At 42.9% G+C, this 22,623-nt stretch overlaps 2 protein-coding genes across 3 annotated transcripts; one reads left to right on the plus strand and one right to left on the minus strand.

Moving 5' to 3' along the window:
• Positions 1-12: 12 nt before the first annotated feature.
• cog4 (component of oligomeric golgi complex 4) lies at positions 13-3,617 on the minus strand. The gene has a single exon (XM_048266584.1). It carries the CDS (start codon positions 3,328-3,330, stop codon positions 1,012-1,014), a length of 2,319 nt encoding a protein of 772 aa, XP_048122541.1. The 5' UTR covers positions 3,331-3,617; the 3' UTR covers positions 13-1,011.
• Positions 3,322-18,314, plus strand: ube4a (ubiquitination factor E4A (UFD2 homolog, yeast)). Of its 2 annotated transcripts, none has more exons than XM_048266579.1 (20): positions 3,322-3,342; positions 4,371-4,530; positions 5,591-5,767; positions 6,409-6,521; positions 6,602-6,754; positions 6,967-7,126; positions 7,739-7,941; positions 8,186-8,377; positions 8,963-9,296; positions 10,476-10,602; positions 11,020-11,327; positions 11,846-11,978; positions 12,470-12,660; positions 12,855-12,955; positions 13,059-13,172; positions 13,827-14,001; positions 14,671-14,851; positions 15,212-15,359; positions 15,449-15,606; positions 16,684-18,314. In XM_048266579.1, the coding sequence occupies exons 2-20, from the start codon at positions 4,407-4,409 to the stop codon at positions 16,817-16,819; spliced, it is 3,228 nt and encodes a 1,075-aa protein (XP_048122536.1). In that variant the 5' UTR covers positions 3,322-3,342; positions 4,371-4,406; the 3' UTR covers positions 16,820-18,314. The 2 variants fall into 2 exon arrangements, with proteins under 2 accessions (XP_048122536.1, XP_048122537.1); XM_048266580.1 differs by lacking the exon at positions 3,322-3,342 and adding an exon at positions 3,549-3,623.
• The last annotated feature ends 4,309 nt before the right edge of the window (positions 18,315-22,623 follow it).

The raw sequence follows: 22,623 nt of genomic DNA on the forward strand, positions 1-22,623 counted from the left end.
CAATCCCAGAAATCAGTATTATTTTGTTTTATTTTTTACATTTGTGTTGTAAAATAGCACACCACACATGGTACATATGGTAACTCATGAACTCTACAGTACAGCTAACCCACCCTGATCAAGCCCAGTGCTTTTCAGACACACTGAAAGGCTCATTGTTTACTGTTCTTTAATGTTTTTTATATTCGAATTTTTCACAATTGCGGAAACCATTTTTTAAACCTTCTACCATTTCCTAAAGATTGTTAACACAAAACCTCATTCCCAAACAACAGTCACAAAACCTGACATTTTTTTGCAAAATCAAGGAATCGCCTTAAAACAGTTTTAACTGTGCAGTCAAAATGAAAAGAAAAACACACTACTGAGCTGTCATTGAAAACATAGTGCTTACTCATAACAATACAGTAAATTCATTTTGCATCTCCAAAAATAAAAACGTTTCCCTAACTCCGTGGATTCAGCATTTACTGTACATTCAGTGAAAATAAAGTATTGGAAAAGGTACTGGAAAAGACAAAATGTTCAGTAAATGAGACAATAAAATATTGTAAATGGGACATTGATAAGACTGTAATGTTCAATGATGTTTATGATATTGTCAAAATAGTGATCACTGCACTAGATGGCTTTAGGCCACTGAGCACTGGGTTCAAACAATTTAGTGTTTTAGCAATTCAGAAAAAAGAAAAAAGATGGGCAATTAGCAGCCAAGCAAATTACATATTTATTTCCCAAGAGTAGAGAACCAGAATCACAAACATTTACAATATTATGTAAAGTGGAAAAACAGATTTGATATTAACTCTTTGCCCCCTGCCTTGTTTTTTTTATAAGGAACAGTCCAACGTTAAGCTTCAGCCTTTCTGGCTGAACTGCTGACTAAAATTAACAATAAATATCAACACATTGTAACGGAGCAAAACTAAAACACAGACTGCTCTCTATAGTTCACCAATGGTTCTATGTACAACAACATAGCGTAGCAATGCCTATTTTTGTGACAGGCGGTTACAGACGTAGCCTCTTTATATCCTCACTTCGGAAGTCCACGCGGAGGGACAGCACCTGCCTCACCTCAGCGGGGGTCAGGCGCCATGTCAGTGGAGCAGAGTTGGGACCCCAATAATCCAGGATTTCAGACACCCTTTCCAAATTAAGGATGGTAGCCATCTGTGTCAGTCGAGCAAATTTGTCTCTGATGGTCCAGGATGTGACAGATGAGAGGTATGCAACGAGAGAGCGCAGTTCTTTATCAAACTGCAGGCCGCCTAGCCTGCTGAAGGTGCACTTGAACACGGTCTTCTCCATTTCCGTCGAGATGAAATTCATCATCAAGCTGGTGAGAGTGTCAAAAATCGCTGGTGAAAGAGAGGTGTTAAACTCCGCCATGAGCTGCTCTAATTGGATGATGAGTTGCTGCACCCACGGGTCATTGGCCTCGTACTCCCCAAACTCCTCCTCTTCAATGTTATGCGAGAAAGACAGGAAGCTGGTGATCCACGGCTTTACCTGAGGCTTGATGGCCGAGTTATTCAACTCCAACAAACCTTCCTGAAGTAGGTCTTTGAACTTGCTGGATGTAGTCACCATGTCCATTAAACAGCTGTCAATCTTGGCCTGTGCATGCTCAGATGCTGCCCCTTGACTTAAAAGTTTTGCGTAATCACTCTCCAAGCTCTTCTTCAGGGTGCTGATGTTCTCACTACACACGTCCACATTGTTGAGGGTCATGAGGAAGGCATTCTTGGCCTGTTCCTGGCTCTCGATGTGTGTGTGTAATTTACCTTGCTGAAGACTGCTCTGCATGAGGCTAACAGCACTGCTCACACCTCTCTGCAGGTCTGCGAGCGCGCTACTGGGATAACCCATCCGCAACCTGCCCACAAGCACCTCTCTGAACTCCTGCTCCAGTAGACTTGTGGCGTGGTTGATCATAGCACACACACAGTCAGAAGACTGGCTGCTCAGAGCGCGGCCTATGCACTTCTTCACAATGTAAAAAACGTCGTCCACCATGCTGGACGTCATCTGTCCCACTTCCCATGTGTCCATGTCAACAGCTTTGTTGACGTTTTCCCTCATGTAGTACTCCTCCATGGGTATGTAGCAGCCAATCAGTTCTTGCATACGACAGCTCAACTCACACTCCTTCAACAGGCGCTCAGTACACCGCTGATGCTCCTGAGGGACACCATCAGCGGCGTTGGCATCTGCGACTTCAAAATCAGCCGTCATGCGTCTCCTTAAGAAACGCAGGTAAAGCTCTGCTCTTGAGTTCATAAGAGTTACTTCGGATAGGACAGCATCTAATTCCCTGACCACGATTTTATCTGTAGACACCCCCTTCAGCATGCTTGTCTGTACCACCTGAAACTTATTTTGATAGTCTCTATTCTGGATAAATTTGTCCACAATACTTTGGGCCTGCTTGTCACACTCTGCTTGAAGGTGACTGATAAGGGTATGCAATCGCCCAGGGCCATAGTATGTTTCCACAATAGGCTGATGTGTCTCAATAACACGGGCAATTCCTTCCAACAGTAGTGTCAGAGTGTCTACGAAGATCATGGGTGCTCTCCTTTCTCCTACATCCGATGTGACTGCCAGTGTCAGATTGTCCTGCGCTTTACTGGCCAGCTGTTTGCTGAGGTAATTAGCAAATAGTGCAAGGCCCTCGTCATGCAGGCGTAGCAGAGGAAGGATCTTGAAGAAGCGCTCCACCTGAGTGATGTCATCTGCAGCTACTGCTTCTTCAAGGCGCTTGGTCACCAGAGCTTTGAGCTCCACTTCTGCATCCTTCAACAACGCAAGGCTTGTCTCCACACTACTGCCTTCTCCTCCCTGTCGACTGAGCTCTATGACTGACTGGTCAAGTGAAAGGTAGCGGTGGATATGGGCAGCTGCTTGCTCATAGTCGTGGCTGTGTAAGGCAGTCTGAACACCATCTGTGCAGAACTTCAAGTCCAGAATATCATCCGCACGTTGTATAGCCTGATACAATCGTTTCTTAGTGAGGTCCAGTTGTCGGACTTTGCTGCTAACATTTTCAGCCAGACTACAGGTAAAGTTGATCATTCCACCAAGTTGAGAGGCATCTCCTTCAATCAGCTGCAGTTTTGGTCTCATCCTCTGAAGCAACTGCATCTTGTTTTCAATGGTTCCTTGCTGTTCTCCCAGTACCTGTAGATATGCCTGGACCTGTTTCTCTTCATTACAAAGATTTAAATACACCTTTTCCAGATCCTCGAGCTCCGTCAAATCTGCAATTGTTTCATCTTGGAGAGCAGACACGTTCGTCTGTTTACAAACGACTCCTAAATCCGCCATTGTTTTCTTCAGGTATGAATGCCCAATATCATGAAATGCTTATTTTTAGATAGATAACGTGTTATACAACTATAATGATCGCAATGTTAGATAGACTAACTTAGTGCCAGTAGTTCAGATAGCCTCTTCGCTACGTGGAGCTCTTCCTAGTTCCTGGTTTATTTGCGCACGTCCTTTGCTCTTTCCGTAACTTCGTCCTGTACTGATGACGTTTTGTGCATCTATGTTTATGAGAACTGCAGTAGCCGAGGAAGATTCCCGATTTCATTAGCTAGCACTGTTGACTCAGGCAGGTGAGTTGGCTGTGGATTAATTTTGTCCATTGATGTCATTCCTGTCTCTATATACACAGACATAGTGACCGTGTTAATATACAGTTTTAACAGCAACTGCGTAAAGAAATACTAGCTAGATTGATGTGATAGCTAGCTAGCTACTTAGCTAACTCTCCAGCTAGCTCGAAAACCGTAGTACGATACTTTGTGAAACCTTATTTTTGAGGCATAAGAAAGGCTTAAATATGTGCCATCGGTGGTGTCTTTTGCGTGGTACCTTGCTTATCAAGTGTCGTGGGAATGAGTGCAGTACATTGACGAAAACGTGATTATAGATAGGGAAATCCTCCCTTGATCGCACCGACCCATATGGCAGATCCCTTTAATGCCTTGCTGTTACGTTAGCAAGGGGAAGTCATTGCTTAGCATAGCAAGCTAGTGACATTACACAGCGTAAGCGGTGCTTGTCCCAATACGCTGTTTTCCCAAATAACTTCCTACAAATATGCAACTTAAGGGAATTTATCTTTCAACGTTATAGCACTATAGCTGGTTAAGTAACCTTAAGTTATCCGGGTGTTTGTTTCTTCAAGTTTGCATGGACACAAAGCAGTTGTAAGTTAGCTGTCACAAGAACGAACTGATGGCCTGTGTACTGATTGGCTTTGCTATTGATAATTACACATATTTCGGCGGAAGGAAGTGTGGGAAGTGGTAGGATTGCCATGGTTCCAAAGTTAACACAATGTTATTATCGTTGTCCAGGTTGTTGTTTGTGGATGGAGTATATGCTCCAATGAGATGACTGACCAGGGCAATAATAACCAGAACATCTCCAGAAACCCATTTGCAGCCCTCTTCAGTTCCCTTGCAGATGCAAAGCAGTTTGCATTGGGTCAGCAACAAGAACACAGCAAACCACCATGTGAGTTTCAACCCTCTGTCATGATGTCATACTTGTCGAAGAATGTGATGTGCAGTTATGCACATAGTTGATGTGATGTGATTCTGTGTAGGCTACTTGCAATTCTGAGAGATGAATGTGTAATCATTCAGTCTCAACCAGCCCTATCCTGTTGAGATACTGTATTTTGTTGTGTTATTTTCTATGACAATGTGCAATTCACAAGAAGACAGTATATAGGCTGAAACACAGTTCGTGAAAATATGTAGATATTTCAAAACCAGTCCAATAACTGTAAGCTGACTAGTGTTTTGTTCATGTTTAAGCTGGTTAAGAATGTACAGTAAGAGCTTTCTTGTTGACGTAGCCCCAGAACAGTTCACAATTGCAATATGGTAAAAACGAATTTGTCACTGTTTATAATGCCTTATATGATTTGGCTTTCATTTACCCATTCAACCGACTTTCAGTCTACTGCCCGGCCCACAATTTGCATTTTTGTATCAGCCCAACATCGGTATGGGCCTGATATCATATCAGCTTTGGTCACTGATATTGGCTATCAGCAAATGTATATGGTAATGGCAGTGGCTGATATTTATCTCTTATGTTGCATCAAGTCTGCACTAGCTAAATGTTGTGTTACGCATGGACTGGGACATTCAGAGATGCAGCTATGGACGCCTGATAAAGTTGAAAAAAATGATAGTTATTATCTTTTTATAAATCTTTTTATATTTTTTTATTTGCCACTAAGTTGTGCGATCAACATCAAAAATTAAGTAAACAAGCAAAGAAACAAATATTCGGCATCGGTTAGAAAAATGCAGGGCAGCTAATCAGATAACAGAGGTTTTTTGTTTGAAGAGCACTGGTTTTATTCAAATCAATTTTTCTGAGACCAGTAGACCGTTATTTTTGTTGTATTATAGTTTTCATGTGATGTTGCTATGAATTCTGTGTTATTAGAATTAGAACTGTTTAATCATGTGTAACTCTTTATTCTATGTTAATTTGCCTTGACTTGCATTGACCTTTTATGTGGATGGTGAACTGAGTGGGTTCTCATCCTATGTTTCAGCGGAAGACTCGGGGGATAGCCAATCAGAATCGGAGAATTCTGTAACGGACAGCATCGAGGACAACGATGACTCGGTGGCGGAGATAAGCAGGTCGTTCCGCTCCAGACAGGAGCTCTGCGAACAGCTCAATGTCAATCATATGATCCAGAGGATCTTCCTCATCACACTCGACAACAGTGAGTCCCACTGTGTGCCCTCCTTCCATTTGGGTTGCGTCTTGCAATTGTCTTAAACAATTTGACCGTATCCCTAATTTTTAACTCCCCGCGTGAGAATAAATACAGGCTATTGTTTGCATAGTGTGCTGTGCTGTGCAGTGCTGTGCAGCTATCAAGGGTGTATAGAGAGAGTCATAATAGGCAGTGACAAGGATGTTCTCAGATAGAGAAAGCATGTGTCAATGGGAGCAGTAACTTAAGTGGGAGAGTCCTAGCTAGGTTAGCCAAAAATTGCTAGCGGCACTTACAACAGTGAAATCAGACAATGGAGGTGACTAAATAAAGGAGAGGCAGAGGCTCAATATCAGCAGATGGGATGAGGAGGATTACATGTCAGTCTACCCAGAAAAGTGTGAGCGTTCATACGCATGAATTGTTCTTGTGTAGGCTATGCTTTACTTGCTTGTGCCAAAATAGTGTGGCCTCCTAGTGTGAAGTAAGAAGTAATTGTTCTATATTAAATTGTAAGGCAGTTAATGTTGCATTTGTAAATATCAGTCAACTTTAACTTATTAACTTTAACATTTAATATGAATAACTGCAAAAATGTGTGGGATATGCTGGTAGATCATAGACCCTGCATCTGTATTTGATTCAAGGTGACCCAAGTCTCAGAGGAGGCAATGGCATCCCCTCACGTTGTGTGTTCCTGGAGGAGATGGCTGCCGATCTTGATGGACAGGATTGGCTTGACATGGACAGTATTGAGCAGGTAGCTGTTCTTCCAGAGGACACTAATGAACCACTCGAACTGGTGAGGGCTCTGACAGTGATGGTCTGTCCTCTCCGCAGGCTTTATTCAACAGACTGTTGCTGTTGGAGCCTGGGAACCACCTCATATACATGACCTCCTGCAGTGCGGTGAACCTGTCCGCAGACCGCGATGCTGGCGAGAAGTGCGCCGTACCATACCTTTATGCTTGTTACCAAAGAGCCAAAGAAGAGGTTTGCATTTTAAAGTAACACATTTGTTGTTTTGCCATTCATCTTTCTATTTAATTTCAAGTGGCTTCAGTTTGATCCGATATTAAAATAAAGTGAATGTTATGTTGTGTTTTAGACTTACCAGGTAACACCTTAAGCTAAAATTTCTGGTAAACTGTTTTGGCTCAAAAGGAGTTTGAGGCAAAATAACCGGTTGCTTGCTCCCCCTACAGGTCACTAAAGTGCCAGAGAAACTGTTGCCCTTTGCCGTGCGCTGCAAGAACCTCACCGTGTCCAACGCTCGCACGGTCCTCCTCACCCCGGAGATCTACGTCAACCAGAATGTTTACGAACAGCTGCTTGACCTCTTCCTGGATGGAGTCAGCAGTGCACGTGAGTCGACTCTACCGCCTCACCACCTCACTGCCTCACCACCTCAGTACTAGCCTGGGGTGTGTTCCCCAAAACCATAGGTGCTAACCTGTTAGCAACTTAGTTGGTTGGCAATGGGAAATTGCATTGCAACCAACGAAATTGCTAACTTAGTTAGCACCTATGGTTTTGGGGAAACGCGGCCCTGGATGAACCCAGACGAACGGATGTCAGTGGGCTCCTTTCTAGTCTGGGTTCACCCAGTACCACACTAGACGATGGCCTCATCGAGATTTACTTCGTTTTTATTCTCCCCTTCATTCTCATTCTTGGTCATATTATCATACAGTAATTTCCTGTGTATTAGCCGCATTGTGTATAAACCGCATTACAGTGTTTAATGCAAGTTAAAAAAACAAAACTAAATTAATACCATATTAACTACCCCCGTACATTAATCTCATAGCTGAAGAAATTTAGCAAAATCAATGTATAAACCGCGGCATATAGTTGGGAAATTACGGTAGTAACATCCCTCTCAAAACATGACTTATTTGTTATCCTCTGTGTTTGATAATAACACACCCTTACTCTGTGGTAACTGTGTATGCTGTCTTATGTGTTTTTCGACAGAGCTTGAGCTGGTAGCAGAGTTTGTAGAGGAGGTAATTGCTGGCCTGCTGGCTGACCAGGAAGTGCGTACCTTTGGGGAGGTGATGGTGCCAGTTTTTGATATCTTTCAAGGCCGCGTCAAAGACTTGGACCTGTGCCAACTGCTGTTGTACTCCTACCTGGAAGTGCTCCTCTACTTCAGCCAACAGAAGGACATCGCAAAGGTGAAAGAGAGTCGCTTACATAATAGTGTAGAACAGTAGCAAATTTAAGTTGGTTATTTGTCTGTCTTTCTGGAGGGAAGTTATGAAACTCAACTGAACTGATGATGGAGCATGGCATGTAGATCATCTAATTGATGAAATTGTTTCAAATTTGATATAGCACAATTGTTCCAAACCTGATTATGTTAGTAGTTGTCTTGCACAATGTGTTTTTGTTTCCTTATTTGTTTTGGGTCTTAATCAGGTTCTGGTAGAGCACATTCAGCCAAAAGACCCTAGCAATGGACTGCAGTACCAGAAGACGCTGCTGGGCACCATCCTAAATATTTCCTGTCTCCTCAAAACGCCCGGCGTGGTGGAGAGTCACGGCTACTTCCTCAACCCGTCTCGCTCCAGCCCACAAGAAATGAAGGTTCAAGAGTCCAACATCCACCAAGTAAGTGCACTCGTTGGTACTGGCTACATGAGTTGACATACAAACACATAAAGCATAACAGACAAACCTGTAGTAGACTTTAATTTGATTTGTTATAGATGTATAGGTTATACATGGTGTATGAGTTGGTAAAAAAAAAAAACATATGTTTTGAATGGTTGGGGGGAGGGGAGGGCTGAGATTGCTTACAGAATCTTTAACTTAAATTATTTTCAAGTTATTTGCCAGCTTGTTCTACCAAAGTCCTTTTAGGCAAATTCCTCCACTCAGTGGCCATATTGCAACGGTTTTTGGGTACTTATCGGGCATCTATTTTGGGTAGAACTGCGCGTGTGCAGTGCTTCACGAATCACGACACACCAACCTCGCTCCAGCTACGAGATCACAACACATGATTGGCACGATGTATTCACGTCAACTTTTGGCGGCGGAATATGTGTAGACAACTGCCATGTTTGCGTTCCTATCTAACCCCATGCATTTCTATGGGAAATTCTTTGAGTGCTGTGCCTCATTAGAACGTCTCTGGTTCTACTTCTTCTGCATTCCATCATCCATACTCTACCTCCATTCTCCCCCCTGTAGTTCATGGGTCAGTTTCATGACAAGCTTCACTTCATCCTGAAAAACCTGCTGCAGCAGTCCAGCGAGACTCGGCACCTCCTGCTCTCCTGGCTGGGCGGCTGCCTGCAGGCCAACACGGGCCGCACCAAGATCTGGGCCAACCAGATGCCCGAGATCTTCTTCCAGATGTACGCCTCCGATGCCTTCTTCCTCAACCTGGGGGCGGCCCTGCTCAAGCTGTGCCAGCCGTTCTGCCGGCCCAACTCGGCCAAGCTGCTGACCTTTAACCCCACCTACTGCGCCCTGGGCGAGCTGAGCGAGGAGGAAAGGCGGAACAGGAACGTCCATGCCAGAGGTGCCCAGACGTCCCATCTGTCCACTCTCTCCATTATGTGTCACATACTGTGTGGAGAAATGCTGAATGAGCTAAATGTGTGCTAGATGAATCAGTGAGTACTGAGAGTCTAAAGCTGATGGTGCACAACGTTTTGAGTAATTTTCCTGAGTATTGTGCTTCTGGCATGTTCCCATTGATAATGGCCAATATTTTTTCCCAAAAGAACTTTAATAACCAGTACGCAAAATTTCAAGATCACCCAATCAGAAAACATGGAACTGGTTATGTGGTTGCCCAGCATCATTGCTCAAAAAGTTGCCCCATGCATCATCACCTTGTTCTCGCCAGTCCCCCTTTAAAGCAGCATTATGTCCTTTTAGTTTATGCTAGCAAGCTACAAAAAAGCAAGCCAAAATAGAATCTGCAACTCAGATGGCACAGATCAAATCTTGCTTACAAACAAACTCTTTTGGTGATATTGTTGGTCATGCTGTGAAGGATTTTTTTTGGTGTTCTGAGCCAGACCATTGAACTGCATAGTTAGTAGGCTGCATAGTTAGTAGGCTGCATAGTTAGGGCTGCATAGTTAGTAGGCTGCATAGTTAGTAGGCTGCATAGGTAGTAGTTGACATGGTTAGTAAGCTATATAGTTAGTAGGCCACATAGTTAGTAGGCTGGGCAGCTAGTGGGAATAGCATGTGTGTTTATTTCTCGTTCACATGATCAGTTACCATCTAAATTCATTAAGGTGATTGCAAGCATTTGCTCTTAAAAAAGCAATTTGTTGCATAGTGATGCTTTAAAGGAGAATTCCGGCGATTTTTCACATCAATCTCTGTTTCTTGTGGTCACCGAGTACTGTTGGTGTGAAAAAACAAAACAAAAAAACAATTGGTTCTACTGAGCTCACTTCTACCTAGCTAGAGCTGCCAGACAGCTACAGTGCTACACTCTGAGGGCATGAACATGGGGGCTCATGAACATTACATTAAACCTTTGGACCACTGATTGACGTAAGTTCTAAATCCTCTTTCTGGTATTTGTGGAATCAACTGAGTACAAATACTTTGGCAGGATGTTAACGCTGTAGATGCAGCATGTTTTTACTGGTTTGCCAACTCTCTCTCTCTCTCTCTCTCTCTCTCTCTCTCTCTCTCTCTCTCTCTCTCTCTCTCTCCCTCTCCCTCTCCTCTTCAGGTCTGGACAAGGAGACGTGCCTGATCCCTCTGCCCCCTCAACAGAGCGCGGGCTTTGCCCAGTCTTACAGCCTGCTCACGGAGAACCTTATCCTCACACAGCTCACTCTACACATAGGCTTTCACAGGTGAAGGCTTCTTCAGTCTGCTTCTCATCAGTCTGGAAGAGCTATCTGTTCAGAAAAGCCTCTCTCTTTAATTGTTCTCCTTACCCCACTGTTGTAGAATTTGTGAATGCAACATTGTTAGTGTGCATTCTCTTTGTTTGGAATGTTTATCCTCGCTGTGGATAAAAGCATCAGCTTAATGAATGAATGTAAATGAATCAATACTTACATGCCAGTATTAGCCTATGCCCTCTGCAGCCCAATGTGCCATCTAAACATTTGGCTCTGGCTTATTGCTGATGTGATGCCTATGTCTGTTAAGGGTGAATTGGCCAGTGCATGTTGAAGAAGGGCATCTGGCCCAAAGTGGTTGTGTAAGTGTAGTAGTGCTGTCCTATTCCTTGTCCCCTTCAGCGCTGTCCCTGTGTTGATTGGCAGGCTCCATGATCAGATGGTGAAGATGAACCAGTCTCTACACCGGCTGCAGGGCTCGTGGCGCGAGACGCAGCTTAGCGGGGGCCCCGCCGCCGAGCAGCTACGCGAGCAGTTCGAGCACCTGATGACCGTCTACCTGTCCACCAAGGCGGCGGCCACACAGCCCGCCATGCTGCAGAACTGTCTCAACCTGCAGGCGGCCTGTGCCTCGCTGCTCGTGCAGCTGGGCCTCAACAACCAGGGCTCCGAACACATGCCCCTGCACTTCCCCCTACCCCCACTCAACAACAACCAGCTGTGTCACGTACCAGGTACGACACTCCTCACACCTCACACCTTCACACACCTCACACCTCACGCTCCTCACACCTCACACTCCTCACACCTCACACTCCTCCCACAGCACTCCAAATGGGGTCAGATAGGCTGTTTGTCACTGATATACAAAATCAAAAAAGGTTGCACTCCAAGAACTTTTGTTTTCTTTTAATATTTCCTTTAATAGTGACAAGGGATATCAAACAAACGTTTCGGCCATTAGGCCTTCATCAGTGTCTCCTAGGCGAGGCTAGGTCTCTGTGTACTAGGCCACTGATCTACATTACACATAAGGATGAGCTGAATAGTGTCAAATAATACTAGAATTGGACTGAATTGTTTGAAGGGGATGGTGTGTCAAAGTGGTGTGTCAAATGGTTAGATGCTTAGCAGAATTGTTCTTGCACATTTTCATAGATCATGGACAGTATCTGTTATGAATCATTTAAAAAGGAAAGATATACACTACTATTTGGTCATCACTTGTTCTCTGTATTTCTTGTCTGTGAAGAATTCTTTGTGGACAACCTGGGAGACTTCTTCATCTTCCTGAGGCGCTTTGCTGATGAAGTTCTTGAGACGTCAGCCGAGAGTCTAGAGCAGGTCCTCAACTTCATCACCATGTTCATGGGCAACGTGGAGAGGTAAGGAACCAGGGTACGGTGGAGAGGTAAGGAACCAGGGTACGGTGGAGAGGTAAGGTACCAGGGTACGGTGGAGAGGTAAGAAACCAGGACACTGAGTTGTTTCGCTCTAAACTGTATTCTTCATAATCACTTTAGCTGCTGAAGTAGCAAAGATGTTGTATACCACAGACAACACAGAGCAATGTTGTTGACACAAGCAAAGCTCAACCAAAGTCCTTACAGACAAGCCCCCCCCACTTGGCAGCCATCTTGGTCACTTTGGCCAGTTATGGGGCAGCTATTTTCCTATTCAAGTGAATAGGGAGGCATACAGGAAGGGGCGGGATATGTGTAGACAACTGCCATATTGCCATTTCAAACTAACCCCATGCAGTTCTATGGAGGATTCTTTAAGTGCTGTGTCTCGTCATTAGAAAGTCTTTGGCTCGACATGCCCTCTGCCCTCTTGTGGCCATTTGCTGTAACACTGACTGCCCTTGTGTTTACAGAATGTCCAATCCACACTTGCGCGCCAAGCTGGCAGAGGTTCTTGAGGCCGTCATGCCACACATGGAGGCTGCCGCAGCGGGCACCACCCTGCCTATCATGTTCCAACGCCAGCGGGTCTTCTGCTCATACTGCCACGCATCCCGTCTGGCTGAGGCACTTATCACTGTGTTTGTAGATATTGAATTTACGGGTGAGTGGCTGTGCACAATTATTAGTGAGTCTTAGTCATTGTAGAAGTTTATCATTGTTCAGGTTTATCAATGAATATTGTTTGTTTATTGATGTCAATTGATAGCAGATGTGGTTATTATGGTAACGTTCATTTTTCATAGTTTTATAGAGAGAGTTATGGTTTCGTTCTTTGTTTGCTTCTTAACCCTCCAGGTGACCCACACCAGTTTGAACAGAAGTTCAATTACAGAAGGCCGATGTACTCTATTCTGAAGTACATGTGGAACACGGAGAGTTACAGAGAGAGCATCAAGGTGAGAGACGCCACACGTGAGATCCTGTAGTTCAGGCCTTCCCAGGACCTGAGAGGGAATTACAGCTCTGTTAGATTCATCATGATATGCAATGTGATTACAGCATCTTGCCACATATGCATCTGAGAACCTGGAAGCCATGAATCCCCCTCTCTTCTTGCGGTTCCTGAATCTCCTGATGAACGATGCCATCTTCCTGCTCGATGAGGCCATCCAGGTAGGGAACCAAGGGGAGCGTTTGCCGCTGGCTGTCTTTCTCAGGTCCCAGAGAGTTTCAGCATCCAACACCTATGGATAATGTGGTGGTGTCTCAAAAGGCCGTCTGAACAAACATTAGCCCTTGGGCCATTAGTTAGTGAGCAATTGTTTCCACAGATGTTTTATTGAGTTCTGTGGAAGCCGTAAACATTCCAGCCATTCCAGTCATTCCCGTCATTTGCAAAAGTGCCCGAAACTGTCAAAACAAGCACTTACCCTCCTTGTGCAACCTTAACAACCACCACGGAGAAATGCCTTCTGTACTCATTGTGTATTAGCCAAAAATTGTAATCTCCATATTATATCAGATTTTTTTATTCTGATAAATAAGTAGTTTACAGAGTTACTCACCTCCTTACATAGTTTTCTCATCACCAGATTCATTGTATCATGGCTGGTTGATGAAACAGTGACCATAAAAGAAGTGTCTCACTTTATACATTGATGATTTCTATTCTAAGATCTGGCTAGTCAAAAACCACTTTAAAGCAAGAATCATAATGAAAACAATGTGTGGAACGAGTTGCCTGCATTCACGTTTCATTAACGTGATGAATACGTTAGCTAACGACACAATGATGATGGTGTCTGCTCTCCGCTGGCCCGCTCTCAGTTCCTGAGCAAAATCAAGGTGCTGCAGCTGGAGCGAGACCGCGGTGCCTGGGACGACCTCTCACCCGACGCCCGGCGAGAGAAGGAGTCCAGCCTGCAGATGTTTGGCCAGCTTGGTCGCTTCCATAACATCATGTCCAACGAGACCATCGGCACTTTGGCTTTCCTTACGTCAGGTGAGCGAGATGAGGGAGGATGCGAGGGATGCATGCTTTATTTTGGGTAAAAAATTTTTGTTGGAATATTTAGTGATGGTTTAAGCAATAAGCCCCAAGAGAAGTCTTGCCAGATATATGTAGTAACCATTTTAAAAAAGCAATAAGCCCCTCAAGGCCATAGATTCCAATGGTTCTAGAACAGCTAAAGGGAGTTCTAGGCCTAAAAATGTCCCTTGGCGGTTCTAAAATCATTGGAACCTACAGCCTTGAAGGTTTTATTGCTTTTCTTAAAATAAAGGCACAGCAATGAGATTTATTCACAGATAATCATAATGCAGATGGAAATGCGGTCAATGTGAATGGTTGAGTTGGGTTTTAGAAAGGCATTGAATGGGTTTCAGGCAATCACAATCAAGGACTGGAACTATCCGTTTTAGAATCAGCATTTGTAGACATACTAGACATACTGTTGTCTAACTGCTGTCAAGTCATGTCCAGTCCAAGTCATCTTTAGGTTGTATTATTACACCAGTTATAGCTTAAATATACAGATTATAGTTTGCAGAAATACATGTTACAGACTATAACTGTGATCAAAGGATTGGATATGAGGAAAATATTTGTTTATGGTCAGTTTGACAGTACCAGAAATTAAACCATTGTTTCTTTCTTTCTTTTGTGTCTCAGAAATAAAGGGTATTTTTGTTCACCCCTTCTTGGCTGAGAGGATCATCTCCATGCTTAACTACTTCCTTCAGCACCTAGTAGGACCTAAGATGGGCGCCCTCAAGGTGAAAGACTTCAGTGAGTTTGACTTCAAACCTCACCAATTGGTCTCCGACATCTGCACCATCTACCTCAACCTGGGGTGAGTTCTCACAAGAATGAATCAGCTGTTTCCGAGTGTTTCAGAGTGAATTACAGTGTTTATAGGTGTACTTTGGTCAAAGAGAACATGCACATACCGTTGGTCGTTCCTCTGCAGCAGTCACGTCTGCACTTTCCAAGTTTTCTGATTTTCAGCACTGATTGTAACATCTCTTCCACATGTAGTCATTTTGGTCCTTTGTTGAAAAGTGCAGTTTTAAAACAACTCAGTTGAACGAATACCACAAATAATGTCCTCTGCCTGGTGCATTTCAAACGTCTGACATCAGGACACAGAAAATAGTGCTGTGGTTTTATAATGGAACTTTCCTTTGGTGTGTTTTTTTTTTTTTTTTTTCAGAAACGAGGAAAACTTTTGTGCAAGTGTCCCAAAGGATGGACGTTCCTATTCTCCAACACTCTTTTGCCAAACAGTCCGAGTCCTTAAGAAGATAAACAAGCCTGGGGACATGATTGTGTCTTTCAGTCTTCTAGCAGACAAAATTAAGGTACTGTCCAAAACAAAAAAGTCTCATCATCTGTCATTATCTCTTTGAGTGACTTATTGGGTTTTTCTGTGGATTGCATTTATTTGTAGTCCCTGGCAGACCGTCATCAGCAGGAGGAGGAGACGTACTCCGATGCTCCGGACGAGTTTTTAGACCCAATCATGTCCACTGTTATGCTTGACCCAGTGGTACTTCCCTCTTCAAACGTCACAGTGGATCGCTCCACAATAGCACGGCATCTCCTCAGGTAACTCGCCAAGATGTACTTATTCTGTTCAGTTGAAAGTGGACCTCACAGGAGGGCTTGATGGTATAGTCTTATCTAATAGGTACACACACAGTTTCTATTTTTAAATCAGCGGGAGAACCCATACATTCAGTACCTCACTGTTTAGCCAAATTGCAGCATCCCATTTTGTACTGGGCTCTATGCACGTCATTCACTTATACCGGCAGATCAACTTCCTGGTTACGCTGTACACTGTTGGCTATGACAGAAAATGATAGATTACTGGTCTGTTGGTTTTAATAGAGTAGTCGTTGCTAGTCAAACAAAATAGCTAACATTAAAGGTGCTCTAAGCGATGCCACGCGTTTTTAAGGCTAAAACATTTTATGTCACTTACTGCAAACATCACCTAACCAACCGCTAGCTGTCTGTCCTGAATACACTGTAAAAAACACGATCTCTGTGGACAGCCCAGGCTCGAAAAAACGGCAACAAAAACAACGTGGGCAAACCTAGCCCATAAAACCATAACAAACTGTTCCAGCAAATCACAGACGCAATGCGCATTTAGGAGAGTTTCAATTGCACGGGAGCAGCACGGGAGGGAGGGGGAGGAAGTAGCGAGCTAGCTCTCTGTTTTTTGTTTGAAAGTCAACAGAAGTGACGTTACCCAGCATCGCTTAGAGCACCTTTAACTTATCTAACCAGTTCAGTAATATCAGTTGCTTGGTTAAGATGTAACATGGTAATGTTAGCTACTCATAGTTGTCATTGTACAGTAGCTGGCAATGTACAGTTTAAATCCTATTTCCCATTTGCTGGGAGTGGCACACATGATTTTGAAGAGTCGTTCTACATTACCGTGAGACGAGGTAGGTCTTGAAGACAACGGCTATAGAAAACTATAGGGCCATATCTATCAGTATATTAATGTAACCAGGAAATTGATCTGCCAGTATAAGCAAATCTGGAATTGTGAAGGGCATTGAGCGTATACCCTGTGACCTAGATACACAATATGTTTTATACATATTTATTCCACAACCACCCTAATGCTGAACCTAACTGGCTGTTCAAACTCCTGTGTTCACACAGTGATCAGACCGACCCCTTCAATCGGACTCATCTGACTATGGACCAGATTCGTCCCAATGAGGAGCTCAAACAACAGATCTTGCAGTGGCTGGCTGAACACAAGCGAGAACCGCAACAGATGGGGCCCAGTGGATAGGTGTCAAGTATTCCAAAATGAACACCACCGCCCCCGTGCTCTGGCGCTCGCTCTCTCTCTCTCTCCCTTCCTTTGGCATGCAAGCTCCGCTTGACTCCGCTATGCGCCCTCTGGTTCAGATTTCCAACAATATTTGACAACATCTTGCCATACAGATCGAAAATGTGCTCAATTATAAACAAAACATAAATAAAAAACGAGCCCAAGGTTTGTATGTTGGTTTCTGCAAAAATACAGATTTTTATGAAAGGGAGACCCACCTCCACGGTGAGGAGTAAGGAGAATACAAGGATTCACATCAACTTTCAACTGCCTGAATGTTTTTTTTTTGTCATGGAAAAACACCGTCTGCCTAGTCAAGCCACTACAAGTGCTTCTGGAGAAAGTAACATTTGAAGAGTTACTTCTTGCCTTTGGAGTTTTCTTTCCCCATTATGAATTACAGTTGTGTTGATCATACACTGAACATAAGAAGAAGAAGAAGAAGAAGAAGAAGAAGAAGAAGAAAATAAAATGGCATATGTTTCTAGGGCAGTTGCCAGCTACCCATTTCTGTAAATTAAAATGTGTACAATAATTACTTCTGCACCACTTTAACATGCAACACTTACACATGCTGTTACACATGCAATAAAATAGGGATGTTCTTTGGCTAATTTATCTGTACAAATGTAGAAAAAAGTATTGAACCATGGACAGGACAAATGGTTGGTTAGTCCAACTCCCACTGACGGTGTTGAGAACTTGGGGGAACTATAACTCGCAGAACTAGTTTGGTTTAGGGTTTTTTTATTAGCAATATGCTCTTGAAATGCTCATGGAAATGAATTTGTAATGTTCATATTTTGAATAGATTGAAATCAGTCATTCTGCCCATCAAGTGCTATTTGGTTACACTTGGATTTGGCGGTTTAATTGATTTTAGTTCTCTCCCTAAATGCCCAAGCGATGCTGAAGTTTTGAATTGTCTCTTTTTGATGTAGGTATTTTGGAAACTGGACATGTTATGCTTCATTGTGCTCTCAAAAACATTTGGATTGTGGATTTGAATATGAAATGTGACTTCTCTTCAAAACACGAGAGCAACGTTAGGTACCACAGAACAGTAATTTTAACAAGAAATGTCTTTTTAGCAGAAAGATGGGTACGTTTGCTTGAAGATCCATTGAGTAAGTGTTTTTTTTCTTTCTTTTTCATTTAATCCTTTGGAACCTACTGACTGTAGGCAGAGTAACACAGCGAGTACCATAACAGCATTTTCTTGTCTGAAATTAAGCTCACAAAGTCAATTGTATTTAAAGTTATACAATTTGCCCTTTAACTTTATGATCTAATTATTTTAACCTGTGCAATTCGGTGGCAGTTCTTTTACATTTCATCTTAAAAGTTATTGGTTGATTGATTCTGGGCGTCCCTTTTAAACTGTCTGAATTGTGTTGTGTAAAAAAAAAGTAACTGTTCATGAATTAAGTGGAATAAAGATATGTATAATATACTCTGGTGGTTGTCTTTGTTTTTCAATTCAAAAATATACTGTATCCTGGACTAATTCCACAATCACAAAGTCCAAAAGCTATCTGTACTAGATTAGATAAAATAAAAAAAAATTAGATTAAACTTTATTGTCATTGCAAAGTACAAGTAGAGACAACAAAATGCAGTTAGCGTGTAACAAGATGTGCAAAAATGCAGAAAAGTGCAATGTGAACAGTATAGACCGGTAGAGCAGTGTAAACAGTATAGTGCAATGTGAACAGTATAGAGCAGTGTAAACAGTATAGTGCAATGTGAACAGTATACAGGTAGAGCAGTGTAAACAGTGAATGACATAATAGTGCAGTGTGAACACTAGTATGCAGTTAAGCTAGGGACATGATTCAAAGTATGGATATGTGCAATGTATTAACAATAACATAAGAGCATGAATAAATATTGATATGCAGTATGGACAATATAGACAGATATGTACAGGTATGCAGCATATTAACAGTAACATAAGTGTAGTAAAAATAACTGTATGGGCAGTGTTAACAGTACAGATATGTACAAGTAAGTGTGAGTATACTGTAAAGTATGATAACTTTAACACTATAAGAGCAGTAGAATATTGGTATGTATGTGTAGTTACAGTATGTACATTTTGTAAAATAAATAGAATGCTATTGGGTGGGATAGGGTAGTGCAGTGACACCTCCTCGTTGACCCTGTCAAGTGCTCCTTGGTCGTGGTGCAGCTCAACAGGCAAGGGGGTCTCCTGTGCACAACCTGCCTGCGCGAGGCTTAAATTTGCGCAAGGAAATTACGCAATTTTGACTTCACATTGTCACACTACCGGTCGGGAGTGGCGAGTATGTAGTACCCTTTAGTTGCTTGGTTGTCACCGAGGTGCAGAGTTGGTGTTCAGTAGGGTGACAGCTACAGGGAAGAAGCTTGTCCTGGATGGAGGGGTGTGAGGAAGCGGTGAAGATTGGACAGTTTTCACCGCCCTCTACAGTGCTTTCCGGCTTTACCTTCTTTAGTCTCCTCAGGAAGAAGGGACGCTGGTGAGCCTTCTTGATCAGGGTGGTGTTGAAGGTCCAAGAGAGGTCCTCAGAGATGTGGACACCCAGAAACTTGAAACTGGTGACTAGCTCCACTTCAGTCCCGTTGATGAGAATGGTGGTGTGTGTGCTAGCTTTTGACTTCCTGTAGTCCACAATGAGCTCTTTGTTCTTTTGGTGTTGAGAGCCAGCTTGTTGTTGGTGCACCACATTGTTAGGTGCTGGACATCCTCCCTTTAGGCACTCTCATCGTTGTTGCGTTGTTGCGTTGCGTGTGGGATGAGACCAATCACCGTTGTTGTCGTCTCCAAACTTCGACAATGGTGTTAGAGCCATGTACAGGTGTGCAGTCGTAGGTGAAGAGGGAGTAAAGGTGAGGGCTCAGCACACAACCCTGTGGTACACCGGTGTTCAGGGTAAGGGTTGAGGAGGTTTGGTAATCTGACCTAACAGACCGAGATCTGTTGGTTAGGAGGTCCAGATTCCAGTTACAGAGGGAGGTATTGATGCCCAGTTCACTGAGTTTGGTGATCAGTTTGGAGGGGATGATGGTGTTGAATGCTGAACTGAATGATGAACAGCATTCTCACATAGGTGTTGCTATTGTCAAGGTGGGACTGAGCGGAGTGAAGGACCGTTAAGATGGCATCCTCCGTACTCCTGTTCTGTCGGTATAGGTGAATTGGAAGGGGTCCAGTGAGGGTGGTAAGCAGGTCTTGGGATGGGCCAGGACTTGCCTTTCGAAGTACTTCATGATGATGGGGGTCAGTGCAACTGGACGGAAGTCATTTAGGCTTGTTGCGTGTGTTGTCACCGGCACGATGGAGGTGGTTTTAAAGCACGTGGGGACAGCTGCCTGGGCTAGTGAAAGATTAAATGTCAGTCCAAACCTCAGTCAGCTGCACAGCACAGGCCCTGAGTACGCGTCCGGGGATACCATCAGGACCAGCAGCCTTATGTGCATTAGTCCTGCTCAGTGCCGCACACACATCGGTGGTGGAGAGTGTGAGGGGCTGGTGAGAAAGAACATAAGAAGTCATAGTGGTACAAAGTGGAGACAGGTCCCTGACATTGTTAAAGCTCGCCAAGATTGTTTGATACTGCACTGTGTAACGCTTTTAATCAGGAAAGAGCATGACCCTTTTAGTTTGGTACAGTTACTGTGTAAGCGCTAAATGGTGAATTTTTCAATGTGTTGCTTTAGGTGTTACATGGGGCAACTTTTTGAGCAATATTTCAGGGCAACAACATTCCAATTGATTACGTTCTCAAGAAACTGATGGTTAAAGTTCTCAAGACACTTGAGGTTGGTGTGAGAGTGAGTGTATTGTGTGTGCGAGCAACCTGCACGTCACTCATCTTGCACTGGATCAGCACTTTCTGATCACAACCCACAAAGTCTTGGCAAATTACTAAGTCAGCACCTGTCAGAGGCTACATTCATTGTTTTGCACTTTTATGATCACCAATAGTATTGGTTTTACCAAAACAAATTGGCAGTACTTTTAAACTCCTATATTTTTATAGGTATGTATTTTTAAACTTTAAAATACATACCTATAACACTCTAAAAAATGATGGGTTGTTTTTTTCAACCCAAACGCTGGGTTGAGGCTGTTGGGTCATTTTGTTTGGTTGTACTCATATTGGGTCATTTCTGTAACCCAGCTTGCTAGGTTGATAGTTTATCACTGCTGGGTTGATAGTTTAGGGCTGTGCTCCCTCCTGTCCCCCACCTGACGTGGAGTACACTACCCAGCACCAGGGTGACTTCAACACTGCATAGTTATTTGAAGTTTGAGAAAAAAAATCGTCAGGCAGGCAGGCATATTCTTTCAACCGTCAAGTCCAGCAGCTGTCAAAATGCAATGGAAATCAGGTGATTTCGGAAGGTATGTATCTGCTTTTATTTATTTATTTTTATCCAGACGGATTTTAAAAGTCCACCCAGAGACATACCCTTTGTCATATCAAGGAATATTATGCCTTCCATTTCGTTCAGCTTCAAGCAGGTTAGCAGGTGTCATTCCAGCTAATATTAGCTAATGTTAATGTTAAATCTACTAATCTACTAAATCTACTATTAAGTACAGACTCATAAAAACATAGTTCTGTATTCACTGGGTAGGAACTGTTGAACAGAAACAAAACAAACTTTTACATAGAACTACAATTATCAGACCAGCAGCTGGTAGGTAACGTTAGCAGACTTGGAAACTTTATGCTAATTAAATATGCTTCGTGGCTAACGTTTGTCAACTAGCTAACACAGTCGAAGTAGTCTCTTCACAACACGTAACTTACGATAATAATCATGCCAAACAACATCTTATTAAATCATTCAGGGTAGCCTCATATTATAGCCATGTAACCTACTGGGTGGTTCTTGGTGGTAACATTAACTTGGATTCATTAACTGAATAATGTGTTAACATTAGCTAGCTAACGTTAGCACTGCTGAACTTATGTTTGTCAGCCTAATGTTAAGCTAATGCTAATGTTAGTGTTATCAAGCTCATCTGACATAAACGCACGTTTTGTAGGCTATTACTGGTATTATGTTTAAAACAACTCTGTAATATTAGGTGGTCATGGTTTCCGAGTGTGTTGCACTAATAATTTGTCTCCTGGTGGATTTTTATGTCTGTCAATATAATTCACTGGTAATGGTTCATGCAAGTCTTGATATCATAGACTGTATATATAGAACTAGAAATTCTATACAGTCTATGCTTGATATAAAGTGCTGTAGGCTAACAGTGATTAAAATGCACTCTTTTTTTCTTTGATTGACAGGGCTGACCCCCAAAACGGACTTTGGAATCCGCCTGCCTTCGTGGAAGTGTCACATGCATTTTATACTAGGCTATCTATTCAAAAATAAAGAAAACTATCAAATGAATAATTGTGTCGAACTGTTTTATTTCATTGCATGGCTTTTGATGGCCATTTGATAGACTGTTTATACCATGGCTAAAGCTGTTAACAGAAGGTGTTCTTTCAAGTAAGTAAATACAAACTTTGAGTTATTAAAAGTTTGTAACAGCAGAGTATTTTAAAAATCAACCAGTAGTTTTTGGGGATTTGGTTACATAACCCAAACATTAAGTAACTTTAACTAAACAGTTGTGTCAACATAACCCAACATATTGGTTAAATTTCAACCCAGTTGTTGGGTTAAATTGAGTAACCCAATTTGCTTGGTTAAGATAACCCAATGCTGTGTTGGACCCCATTTTACTCAGCGGCTGGGTTGAAAACAAC

The sequence above is a fragment of the Alosa alosa genome, chromosome 16 (assembly GCF_017589495.1).
Source record: "Alosa alosa isolate M-15738 ecotype Scorff River chromosome 16, AALO_Geno_1.1, whole genome shotgun sequence".
Classification (NCBI taxonomy): Eukaryota; Metazoa; Chordata; class Actinopteri; order Clupeiformes; family Clupeidae; genus Alosa; species Alosa alosa.

Coding starts and splice junctions, on each gene's coding strand:
- cog4 (XM_048266584.1), bottom strand. CDS start 3,330: ATGGCGGATTTAGGAGTCGTTTGTAAACAGACGAACGTGTCTGCTCTC.
- ube4a (XM_048266579.1), top strand. CDS start 4,407: ATGACTGACCAGGGCAATAATAACCAGAACATCTCCAGAAACCCATTT. Junction 6,522..6,601: donor ACATGGACAGTATTGAGCAG/GTAGCTGTTCTT, acceptor TCCTCTCCGCAG/GCTTTATTCAACAGACTGTT. Junction 9,297..10,475: donor CAGGAACGTCCATGCCAGAG/GTGCCCAGACGT, acceptor TCTCCTCTTCAG/GTCTGGACAAGGAGACGTGC.